Raw genomic sequence first — 12,851 nt, 5'->3', positions numbered from 1 at the left:
CACGAGGCCAAAAATGTACTAACGATATGATACCAGGTCAGGTATCAAGATACCACCAAGAAAATAAATCTGTGGCCTAGCATCCCGTTCGCCCCACGGCCCGGGATTAGATTAAAACGTTCGTTGACATGGTTTGTGAAATTATCTAAAATGCTTGCAAATCCCTTTAGAATGAAAAAAAGTAATCTGGGGTAATATGCGTAAAAACAAAAGGTAGTGTTTAGGCTAGAGAAAATACATTTTCTTGGCTGTAATGCTGCAACCATTTTCCCTCTCTGACACTCAGAGGCTGTATGACAGTGAACTTGCAAAGTCTACTCAGACTGGCCTGTGCGCTTGGTTATAACCACTATATAAACCCATCGTTGGTTATAACAGGTGATGGAATGCTCCAATGTAACAAATTTATAAATCTAACAACAGAAAACTCATCAGGGTCTTCATCCCTGTTTGCCATCACGGCTAAATTATATTTTAAAAACTGATGGAGGAATAGATGTGCATGAAGAGCGGACAGAGAAGCAGGTGATTGAGGGCTGGTAGGCGATGTGGCTGGATGATTACAGCTGCCACAGATGATATGCCATGAAAGTGAAGTAGATATTATTGGACCTGTGCATACAAGAAACTAGTAGCTGTTGATTAAATTCAACTGAATGTATAAACCAAACTGACTTTCTAAACATTTTATTATAACAGAAGCCAGTAGGTTCTTTAGATCAGTAGGGCTGAAAAAGTCGGTAGTATCATATGAAATAGGACTACGGTATTCTACAATGTTGGTATCATAAGTATCATGACGTTTTGGTACCTTGATATTACCATGGTATCGGTATACCATGCAACACTACTTCACTGTCTAGCTTTGTTCCTCCCTTGAAAAATAAATAAACCTCAGTAATCTACCTCAAATCCATTACAAACCTTGTCATCAAATGTTTATTTTTACACAATATTTGCTTGGCAAAAACATAACAATGTGGCAATAAGCAACATTTCGGCAAACACAATTTCAAAACACATCCTCTTGCTAACTTCAAATAGATACTTCCCCCTAACCGCAGTGGTTCCAGGATTATTTCAAGCAACATCAAACTGTTTTAGCGACTGACGGATGAATTCTGGTAGTGCTCCAGTTCTCCCTGTCAGATTAACCAACAGAGGACTTGGGAAGCATATCAACTCCTGTAGAAATGGCACTATGGTTATTCTGAGTAACCTAATTTATGTTCCTTTAACTCCACCTTCTAGTGAGTTTATACAAACTGTCATCTTCTATTTTGACTAATGCTCCCAGCTGTAAGGATATTTCATTTGGTGACTTTGGGTCTTTTGAGTATCATGCTATACTGTTTAAATGTCAGCCACCAGTGCCGGCTCTAACCCCTATATAGGCCACCAAAGGACAGCCCCACTGTCTTTACTGAGAACTATGATAAAAATCATTGTGTTGGGCAATTTTAATATTCATGTTGACAAACAGACAGTCTCCAAGGCCATTGAATATATGAATATTTTTAGATCTATGGGCTTTATCCAACATGTTACTAAGCCCACCTATAACCGTGGACATACTCTGGACCTAGTTATTACCAAGGGGCTTTCTACTGACATATCCTCTATTGTTGATGTTGCTTTATCTGATCAACACTGTGTATTTTGTACTACCTTGCAGTGGTGTAAAGTACTTAAGTAAAAATACTTTAAAGTACTACTTAAGTAGTTTTGGGGGATATCTCTATTTTACTATACTATTTATATTTTTACTTCACTACATTCCTAAAGAGAATAACGTTATTTTTACTCCATACATTTTCCCTGACAACCAAAAGTACTCATTACATTTTAAATGCTTATCAAGAGAACATCCCTGGGTGTTGAAGTGTGCCCCTGGCTATATGTAAATGATGTCTGAGTGTTGAAGTGTGCCCCTGGCTATATGTAAATTATGTCTGACTGTTGGAGTGTGCCCCTGGCTATATGTAAATTATGTCTGACTGTTGAAGTGTGCCCCTGGCTATATGTAAATTATGTCTGACTGTTGGAGTGTGCCCCTGGCTATATCTAAATTATGTCTGAGTGCTGGAGTGTGCCCCTGACTATATGTAAATGGTGTCTGAGTGTTGAAGTGTGCCCCTGGCTATATGTAAATTATGTCTGACTGTTGGAGTGTGCCCCTGGCTATATGTAAATTATGTCTGAGTGCTGGAGTGTGCCCCTGACTATATGTAAATGATGTCTGAGTGTTGAAGTGTGCCCCTGGCTATATGTAAATTATGTCTGACTGTTGGAGTGTGCCCCTGGCTATATGTAAATTATGTCTGACTGTTGAAGTGTGCCCCTGGCTATATGTAAATTATGTCTGACTGTTGGAGTGTGCCCCTGGCTATATCTAAATTATGTCTGAGTGCTGGAGTGTGCCCCTGACTATATGTAAATGATGTCTGAGTGCTGGAGTGTGCCCCTGACTATATGTAAATCATGTCTGAGTGTTGGAGTGTGCCCCTGACTATATGTAAATGATGTCTGAGTGCTGGAGTGTGCCCCTGGCTATATGTAAATGATGTCTGAGTGTTGGAGTGTGCCCCTGGCTATATGTAAATGATGTCTGAGTGTTGGAGTGTGCCCCTGGCTATATGTAAATGATGTCTGAGTGCTGGAGTGTGCCCCTGACTATATGTAAATGATGTCTAAGTGCTGGAGTGTGCCCCTGACTATATGTAAATGATGTCTGAGTGTTGGAGTGTGCCCCTGGCTATATGTAAATGATGTCTGAGTGTTGGAGTGTGCCCCTGACTATATGTAAATGATGTCTGAGTGTTGGAGTGTGCCCCTGGCTATATGTAAATGATGTCTGAGTGTTGGAGTGTGCCCTGACTATATGTAAATGATGTCTGAGTGTTGGAGTGTGCCCCTGACTATATGTAAATGATGTCTGAGTGCTGGAGTGTGCCCCTGACTATATGTAAATTATGTCTGAGTGCTGGAGTGTGCCCCTGGCTATATGTAAATTATGTCTGAGTGCTGGAGTGTGCCCCTGACTATATGTAAATTATGTCTGAGTGCTGGAGTGTGCCCCTGACTATATGTAAATTATGTCTGAGTGCTGGAGTGTGCCCCTGACTATATGTAAATTATGTCTGAGTGCTGGAGTGTGCCCCTGACTATATGTAAATTATGTCTGAGTGCTGGAGTGTGCCCCTGGCTATATGTAAATTATGTCTGAGTGCTGGAGTGTGCCCCTGACTATATGTAAATTATGTCTGAGTGCTGGAGTGTGCCCCTGACTATATGTAAATTATGTCTGAGTGCTGGAGTGTGCCCCTGACTATATGTAAATTATGTCTGAGTGCTGGAGTGTGCCCCTGACTATATGTAAATTATGTCTGAGTGCTGGAGTGTGCCCCTGGCTATATGTAAATTATGTCTGAGTGATGGAGTGTGCCCCTGGCTATATGTAAATTATGTCTGAGTGATGGAGTGTGCCCCTGGCTATATGTAAATTATGTCTGAGTGCTGGAGTGTGCCCCTGACTATATGTAAATTATGTCTGAGTGCTGGAGTGTGCCCCTGACTATATGTAAATTATGTCTGAGTGCTGGAGTGTGCCCCTGACTATATGTAAATTATGTCTGAGTGCTGGAGTGTGCCCCTGACTATATGTAAATTATGTCTGAGTGCTGGAGTGTGCCCCTGGCTAAAAAAAAATGAAAATGGTTTACTTTATGTAAGGAATTTCAAACTTTTACTTTTAATTGAAATGAAATGTACAAATACTTTTATAATTTTACTCAAGTAGTATTTTACTGGGTGACTTTCACTTTTACTTGAGTAATTTTTTATTAAGGTATCTTTACTTTTACTCAAGTATGACAATTGGGTACTTTTTCCACCTCTGCTACCTTGTTGCCCATAGCACAGGGTAATACTAAACACATTATTAAGAAATGCTATCTTAACTCTGAAGTTGCTACAGATTTTATTGAGTGTATGAACAATACTCCATCACCTATTCTGCCTTCCTCTTGTGATGATTTAGTTGATAACTTTAACAGCAAATTAAGGGTAACCATTGATGCCAGTAAAGTTGAAAAAGACCACATCCAAACAGAGAGCCCCTTGGATGAGTGAGGAAATGAATCAATTAAAGAGAAATTGCAGAAAGGCAGAGCAGAAGTGGAGAGAATGTCAAAGTTGCAGGTCCATTATGATATTCTGAGAGAGCAACTTGACATATATAACAAGGCAATTAGAAATGCCAGATGGGCTCATTTCTCTAACTTGATCACTGTTAATCAGAATAATTAGAGAGTGCTCTTCTCGACCATTGATGGCCTGATAAATCCTACCTCCTCAAACCTATGTGAACTTTCCTCCACATCTAAATGTGATAAGTTTGCAGTATATTTTAGAGATAAGATAACCAACATTAGGCTGGGTATCAGTCAGCCAAGACCTGATGATAAGTTTGATGATATGTGCCCAAGCCTACCAGGCAAAGGCACTATGGATTGATTTCCCCTGGTTAACACAGACATGCTCAGGAAAGTGATATCACAACTTAAGCCTTCTATCTGCCTTCTCGATCCTATCCCCACCACCTTCTTCAAAACAGTTTTTAATTGCATATCTGAAGAAGTGCAAGCTATTGATAAATCACTCCCTGTTTGCTGGCACTTTCCAAACTGCACTAAAAAGTGCTATGGTGAAACCCCTTCTTAAGAAAAGTAATCTAGATTATTCAGCTCTTACAGTTACAGTGGTAAATTATCTTAGCTCCAACACAGATGCCAAACAGCTCTCTGTCCTGTCTTACTCTTGGATTTAAGTGCTGCATTTGACACTGTTGACCATGATGTCCTTCCGGTCCAGTTCTAAATTGGTTTAGGACCTATTTAACCGGTTCAGTTTATATATGTTACCCCTTGGCAGCATTTTCAGTAAGCACAGCATTGGTTTTCACTGCTACGCAGACGATACACAACTTTACATTTCTGTGTCACCAGAAGATTTTAGCTCCACAGATAAATTATTAGTCTGTATTAGTGATTTAAATACTTGGATGGCTCAACTTTCTCCAGCTAAATCAAGACGAGATACTTATTATTGGAGCCAAAGCACAGAGAGAAAATCTTGTTGCACATTTTAATTCACAAGCAATAAAGATAAAACGACAAGTAAAAAAATCTAGGTGTTATTTTAGATTCTGAACTAAATTTCGAATCACACATTAGGAATGTGACCAAATAGCTTTTTACCACCTGAGGAACATTGCCACGGTGCATCCATTTCTCTCTCAGGTTGATACAAAGAGACTCATTCTACAGCACAGGTCCTGACCAAGACCAGATGGAGAGCACACATTACACCGGTTTTAAGGTCACTGCACTGGCTGCCTGTGAGTTTTAGAATTCATTTCAAGATTATTCTATTGGTTTTTAAATCAATCCATGATTGTGCACATGTCAGACATGCTTTTAACTTATATACCCAGTAGGTTCCTCAGGTCCTCTGGCACTGGCCTTTTAACTATCCCAAAGCCTAGGACCAAGAGGCATGAAAAACAGCCTTTAGTTATTATGCTCCCAGACTCTGGAATAGCCTGCCAGAGAACCTGAGGGGGACAAAACTGTGGACATATTAAAAAGAGATTACACACCTTTTTAGCTTTGCTCAGTTTTTGTTATTATTTAGTTTTTATCCTCTTATTTTTGTTGTGTAGTAACTATTTCCAGTTTTTATTTTATTTATTTGTTTTTGATTATTCCATGTCTGAAATGTGCTGTTGTACGAAAACAAAGCTTAAAACCTGGATGCATAGAAATAGCGCACACAGAACAGATATACCGCTTCTGCTTTCAATAAGAATGACAGATCTATAACACTAAGGTCTGGTCACCCAAAAAAGTTACACATTGCAGCTTTAAGTTTGAACAGAGGAGCTTCCTTAGCAACATACAATGGTGTCAACAAATGGACAAATTGTGATAAATAAATACGTTATTGTTCATTACACAGTAAGATCTCAATATGACAGAGATCCTTCCCTGGCCATTAACAGGTTTAAACCTAGTGAAGAATAGTTGGAAGGAGCACACCAATGACAATAACCATCTAAAACATCACAGACAAAGCTTGTGTAATATTTCAACGTGAGCCGCACTTTTGCATCACTACCAGAATGTCAAATTGACCAGATATGACACAGGAGGACTGGGGAACAGCCCCCTTGCATAATTATTTGTGTACAGCATTGTCCTGGTTCAATTACCCATACCCTCTCAATTAAACATATGCCATCCTTTGTGTGCCTGCATAAAAATGCAATTGTCTCAATAGAAGAGTTAAACAGAGCTGTCAAAAGACATAGGACACATGGGGAAGTGTGTGTTCTGAATCATTAAATGTGTTTTTCAATAAAGTGTCATGTAATTGAAGACTTACTACCACAAAGTGAGAGCACATGATGGTTGCACACTCCCCCTGTTATTGCATAAAACATGTGGCTAGTATGATGTTAGTGTTCCTGATGTAAGACAAATATAGTGTTTTGTTAAGGAATTTCATCCCCCCAAAGTTTGCAGTGTTATACAACACAGTAAACATCAGAAATGGGGTCTAAATCCATAATCTAAATCCATAATAGCGATATAAAGAAAAGAGAAGTGTAAAAAAAGATGACAGAATTTGCAGGTACAAGAAATTCCAAATAGCAAACTGTACAATGAACCAAACACATAACTGGGTCTCTCAACAGGATAGAACATGAATGGTATTGCAACAGCGTATTACATAATTTCCCATTTCCATCATCAACATGAGTTACTGAGAACACTCTCCCGTTCAGTCACATACTTGACAAGTTAGTACTTTGGCAGCACTTCAAAAATAACTCTGATTCGATTCGTCAATCACCACTTCTAATAATCATTCTACTGTCAAAGCTAGCACAATTGTAACTGTCTTCTGGTGATTTTGGAAAATGTTTGGGTGAGGTCTGAAAAATAACACCTGCATATAAGAGGAACTAAGTTGTGCATATATCTCTAGACACAGAGCAGACATGTAGTTCTGTATGGAACCCTGGCACTGCAAGACACAACATACCATCTCCACGACAACAGTGGTTCTTTCAGTCAAACACCATGGCCCACTCCCTCTCTGAACAGTGGACAACACTCTTCAGCACAGAACAAAGAACACTTCACATTTCCCAAACAATCCTTGGGCTGCTATCAGCACACATTTAAGTGTGATTAAACTCATGTCAGGTTATTTTCAGATGCACCTTTTATGAGCAGCAAAAATAACTTGAGTAAACATTTAACGTGAAGAGGCTTGTAACTCGGCGCATTACAAAACCACATCTGGAATGTGACTAAGTCAGGGAGAATTCCAATACAACTAGCTAATACTGGAATGCATTACTACAAGACTGCTCAAAGAAGGCCTAATTTTTCAAAGCAAAGACCACATGTTTTGGTATCAAAGCTGAAGTCTGGCACCCAGCCCTTATTAGAGTAATGAACACAGTCGCTATCCAGTACATAACATTTCCTCTCAAAGAATATTTCTGTTCCACTGAGGACAGCAGTGACCCGCTGTTTCCTTGTTTTCTCTCCCTCTACCTCAGATATTGGATGAGCAGAGGTGGATTACATGTAGAATCTCCACATCGTTGTAGCAATATCAATCAAGAGGGACTTTGGGCAAATGGAAGAGTGTCAGAATCAGTGTTTTTGTGCATGTTATCAGCTCACTGCAGACTGCTACCTGCGCCCACTTCCTGTTTCTCAGCCAGGAAACCAATGACTTGGCCTGAACACACTACTAAAGCCAACCTGCACAGCCCACAGCACACACACGTCAACAGAAAACCCTGGCCAGACCATGTGTGACACTAAAATACCATTACACTAGCATGACCACTACATGTTTAAGGAGCATTAGCTGTTCACATGCCTCAACTTTAACACATTTCTGCCAGAAATAGTTTCTCTGAATAGTGCAATGGATGTCAGAGGTGCTAAAGGAACTCGAGAATATATCAACAAGATCCAAAGGGTCTCTAGAATGGAATCTAGATAAAAAACAAGTCAAATTCTATTTTAAGTAACCTTAATCGAAAGACATCTATTTTGGTTGTATCCTCGACTTCACATATTTCCATCGGTTCAAACCACACAACCAGATTTAATGAATTCAGTTTGATTGTGAGCAACTATACACCGACATGAACAAACATGAGAAAGGAAAACATGTATAATAACATGGCATGAGAAAAAATGATCACTTACACACGTTCTTCTTCATGAGCACTTCAGCACACAATGCAGGAGCAGAGTGAGGAAGTGGTGAAGGGTTCAGAATGCCTTGACATGAAACTCAACACAGGAACTTGATCAGCCAATCACTTTCACCAAACACAGCAAAGTTACATTTTGAATGCAAGACGTGCAAATGAGCAACGTGGATGACTTATGTCACACTTCGCTTTGTCGATTTGGCCTACTTTTGAGGAAGGATTCAAAACATCAAAGGAGTCTTTCGCCTTTTAACACACGTTATAAAGAAAAAACAATATCATACAATCTTCCGACAGTGAAACATTCAGCGGGAACACAATCAAGTTACAGCTTTATGGCTGAACAAGAAGCCTGCTTCCTCTAGGCCTCTAGTAAATCTGCCTGTGTTCACCATTAGACTTAGTGCAGCTTTATGGCTGAACAAGAAGCCTGCTTCCTCTAGGCCTCTAGTAAATCTGCCTGTGTTCACCATTAGACTTAGTGCAGCTTTATGGCTGAACAAGAAGCCTGCTTCCTCTAGTAAATCTGCCTGTGTTCACCATTAGACTTAGTGCAGCCTGAACAAGAAGCCTGCTTCCTCTAGGCCTCTAGTAAATCTGCCTGTGTTCACCATTAGACTTAGTGCAGCTTTATGGCTGAACAAGAAGCCTGCTTCCTCTAGGCCTCTAGTAAATCTGCCTGTGTTCACCATTAGACTTAGTGCAGCTTTATGGCTGAACAAGAAGCCTGCTTCCTCTAGGCCTCTAGTAAATCTGCCTGTGTTCACCATTAGACTTAGTCAAAGTGCACTTCTCAAACCATGGGTTTAGGTTGCCTGTTAAATGCCATCTTGATGGGGTGTTTTATCTGAACCTCTGTCGTTAACCGTATAGATCAATATTGTTCGTCTACATTTTATGAAGTGTCTGGACAGGCCCATGGTCTCTACTCCAGCTTCCACAATCTCCTCATGGTCATTCCGGAAGCTTTGAGCTCCACCTTCAAGTTGAACCAGAGGCCAACTAAACTTCTGCAGATCTCTACGCCCCTCTCTTCCCCCTCTTACTCTAAGATAAGATCATTTAGGTGCAGTTTTGGGAAGTTCAGTGTGAAACTCAGAGGACGCTGAAAGCTGGTAGTAGTGTCTTTCTACACAGTAAGTGTTCCTTAGTCAGCAGTTATATTATGTTCAGTGTGTTCGTGTCCACCCTGTCAGTGCAACAGTGGTGTTGTGTTGCCCAACTTTTTGCATCAACAATGTTCTGATACACAGTTGAATACATCTCAGTGAGAGAGTTATGCATGTATCTAAAGTGTAAGATTGAATCCCAACCTTTACAGTAGAAGTGAGTTTCAAAAATATTGAATCTAATGCATGTTGTTTTCAAACTCGGACAAGGTGAGTTTAGGTGAAGTGTACTGGCTTGGAGGTGTTGTCAGTCACGTTAGACTGCATGAGTTCATACCTCAGGCATCCAGCTCTTCTGACAGGAGTTATCTATCAGTCAGTGTTCTCCATTCAGCTCCCCTCTCGGTTCCTGCAGCACCATTGCAAAAACAAGCCTGTGAAATATCTCCAGTTTGTTTGTGTAACAGTGTGCAGCCTTCCAGAGGCACACAGGCAACCTTTCACTGCTGCTCATTCCTATGGAACCCGCAGATCTAGTACCACAGGTTTCAGGGGCACGTTGGAGTACATTAGGAACCTGAAATGTTTTGTTTTTTTAACAGATAGGGATGTCTTGAGAGGGAATAGGAGAGGAATCTAGCAAGCCAGTTAGATTAGGACCATGGTTTTCCAAACTCGTTCCTGGGGCCTCTCCTGTGTGCAAGTTTTTTTGCCCTAACACTACACAACATATTCATATAATCAACTCATCAAGCTCTGATTATTTCAATAAGCTTTGTAGTGCTAAAGAAACAACAAAAAGACAGTTTTAGAGTAATTTAGTTATGTAGGCCTATGTGGTAAAAAAAGATTTAAAGACAATTTTCCCAAGGGGTTGAGAAATGATAATACAAAACGTAGAACAGACTTACCATAAAAGATGCTCCAACTGAAAAGACAAACCCTGAGGAATAACTCCAAACAGCCACGAGGAATAAGCTGAGGACAAAAACCAAACAGACTCTGTTAAATCCACTCACAACAAACAAAGACCACTTCATGTGAGTACCCAGACATGTGCATTTGGCACAAAGCAACTGTCAGCTGTTCAGACTGCCAAAACCTGCTGAGATAAACTACCACTATGGCTAAGAAGTCCTTAATTAGCAGTATGTGCACTGTGGAATTATGCAATATATTCTACATTTCAATAAGGAATGCATATTATTCAGATGTTTTACCTCTCCTACTTTTAATAAGTATAGCTCATTTTATTGTAAAAGTATTCTAGGTCAAACTGAAATTCTCCAAAGTACAGCACCTTTTATAAAATCTGTATTATTATGAGCGCATACATTTCACTTGACATTATTACTGTGCCAAGATTATTGTGGCAAGAACATATTCAATCCTTTGAACAGGGAGATCAGAAGAGCCTCAGACACACACCTTGGACACAGAGGACAAATTAGAAATACAATATACTCCTGAAAATGTTTGTAAAAGCAAAGGCATACCAGAGGGATGACATCATGTAGTGGTTGGGTTAGGTATTGTATGTGCTAGTGTTGTGAGACAGTCTGGCAGATGGCTAATCAATATGTCTTCCTTATTGATGAGGCTGCTGTTTCATCTGCAGGAAGTTAGTATCCATTAACTCCTCATCTTACCTCCTTTTGTCACCCACCTCCATTAATATCAACATCACACCATCTCACTGGGGACTGTCTGGCTGACATTGAGCAGTCTGACCTTCACCAACTGGAACAAAAGAGATGCTTCAGCATGTTTGGATGATAGAATTGTAATGTGTAAAACACATCTTGATTTGTTACCTTTATGCTTGTGGCTGATCCTATTTTTTTTTATTGCAGAATGTGTCAGCCTCTCTGGTTTGAGTTTGAAAAGTAAAACTGTTGTTCCTAATGAGATTTGATTGATTTGTTTCCACCTTCTTAAATGTTACACTGAACAAAAATATAAACACAACATGTAAAGTCCCATGTTTCATGAGCTGAAATAAAAGATCCCAGAAATTGTCCATAAGCACAAAAAGCTTATTTCTCTAAAATGTTGTTCACAAATTTGTTTACATCCCTTTTAGTGAGCATTTCTGCTTTACCCATCCACCTGACATGTGTGGCATATCAAGAAGCTGATTAAACAGCATGATCATTACAGAGGTGCACCTTGTGCTGGGGACAATAAAAGGCCACTAAAATATGTAATTTTGTCACACAATGCCACCTATGTCTCAAGTTTTGAGGGAGCGTACAATTGGCATGCTTGACTGCAGGAATGTCCAACAGAGCTGTTGCCAGAGAATTGAATGTTAATTTCTCTACCATAAGCCACCTCCAACCTGGTTTTGAGAATTTGGCAGTACGTCCAACCGGCTTCACAACCGCAGACGACACGTAACCATGCCAGCCCAGGACCTCCACATCAGTCTTCGTTAATTGTGGGATCCTTTGAGACCAGCCACCCAGACAGCTGATGAAACTGAGGAGTATTTCTGACTGTAATAAAGCCATTTTGTGGGGAAAAACTCATTCTGATTGGCTGCGCCCCTGCCAAGTCATGTGAAATCCATAGATTAGGGCCTAATGTATTTATTTAAATTGACTGATTTCCTTATATGAACTGTAACTCAGTAAAATCATTGAAATTGTTGCATGTTGCATTTATATTATTGTTCAGTATAATTCTACAAGTAGTGGGGTTGATATTGTTAGTGGCCTTGCCTGACCGAGCCAACACATCTTCCAGACTTCCTCTGATCCCATTAGCTATTGCTGAGTAGTCATGGATCCCCCTGGTACTGCTGCTCATTCCGTGCACCAGCTCCGGAGGTCTACGTCACCGGCTTTCTAGGCGTCACTGAACTGGATTCATTACCACCAACCCGACTGTTTTGTCTCATTACTCACACCTAGTTCCCATTCCCTGTGCCCTCTGTTCCCATGTCCGTTGGTCTTGTGAGTTGTGCTTTGTTGTTTCGGCTTTCGTGCACTTGTTATTTCGGGTCTCATCCTGTGGAGTGTTATTATGGGTCTTGTCCCATGTATTCTTTAGAGGTTTAAACCTCGCTCTTTTGTTTGGGTTACATCCCTGTGTATTTTATATACGTGTTTGTTTGAGTTACATCCCTGTGTATTTTATATATGTGTTTGTTTTGGGCTTCGTCCCCATGTCATGTTGTATTTTGGGTGGAGTAATAAAACCCCCTATTACGTATTCCTGCACCTGTCTCTGATCCTTATACAACGTGACAAGGAGCTTTCATGCAGCTTCCTTATGGAATGCCATCCACACAGTCATGACAACAGCCATACTCCCTTTGGTGTGGTGCTTTCTGGCATTGGCTCAGAGGATGAAACCATTATATACCACATCATAATACACAGCCTTAGGCAAATGTAGGGCCCAGTCAATCATCACCCACATTGATTTGTGCC

The 12,851-nt window shown here is 40.3% G+C and overlaps 1 protein-coding gene across 1 annotated transcript in view; it reads right to left on the bottom strand.

Annotated features, from left to right (window-relative positions):
- LOC112250147 (centrosomal protein of 85 kDa-like) overlaps positions 1–8,363 on the bottom strand; it is a 92,692-nt gene extending 84,329 nt beyond the window's left edge. The window contains exon 1 of the mRNA XM_024420043.2: positions 8,298–8,363. Within this exon, the coding sequence (XP_024275811.2) occupies positions 8,298–8,313 (16 nt within the window). The 5' untranslated portion in view covers positions 8,314–8,363. The remainder of the gene's footprint in view (positions 1–8,297) is intronic.
- Between the last annotated feature and the right edge of the window lie 4,488 nt (positions 8,364–12,851).

Source organism: Oncorhynchus tshawytscha, linkage group LG05 (assembly GCF_018296145.1).
Source record: "Oncorhynchus tshawytscha isolate Ot180627B linkage group LG05, Otsh_v2.0, whole genome shotgun sequence".
Classification (NCBI taxonomy): Eukaryota; Metazoa; Chordata; class Actinopteri; order Salmoniformes; family Salmonidae; genus Oncorhynchus; species Oncorhynchus tshawytscha.
Note: the sequence above shows the minus strand (reverse complement) of the source record. Positions and strands in the feature narration are given on the sequence as shown.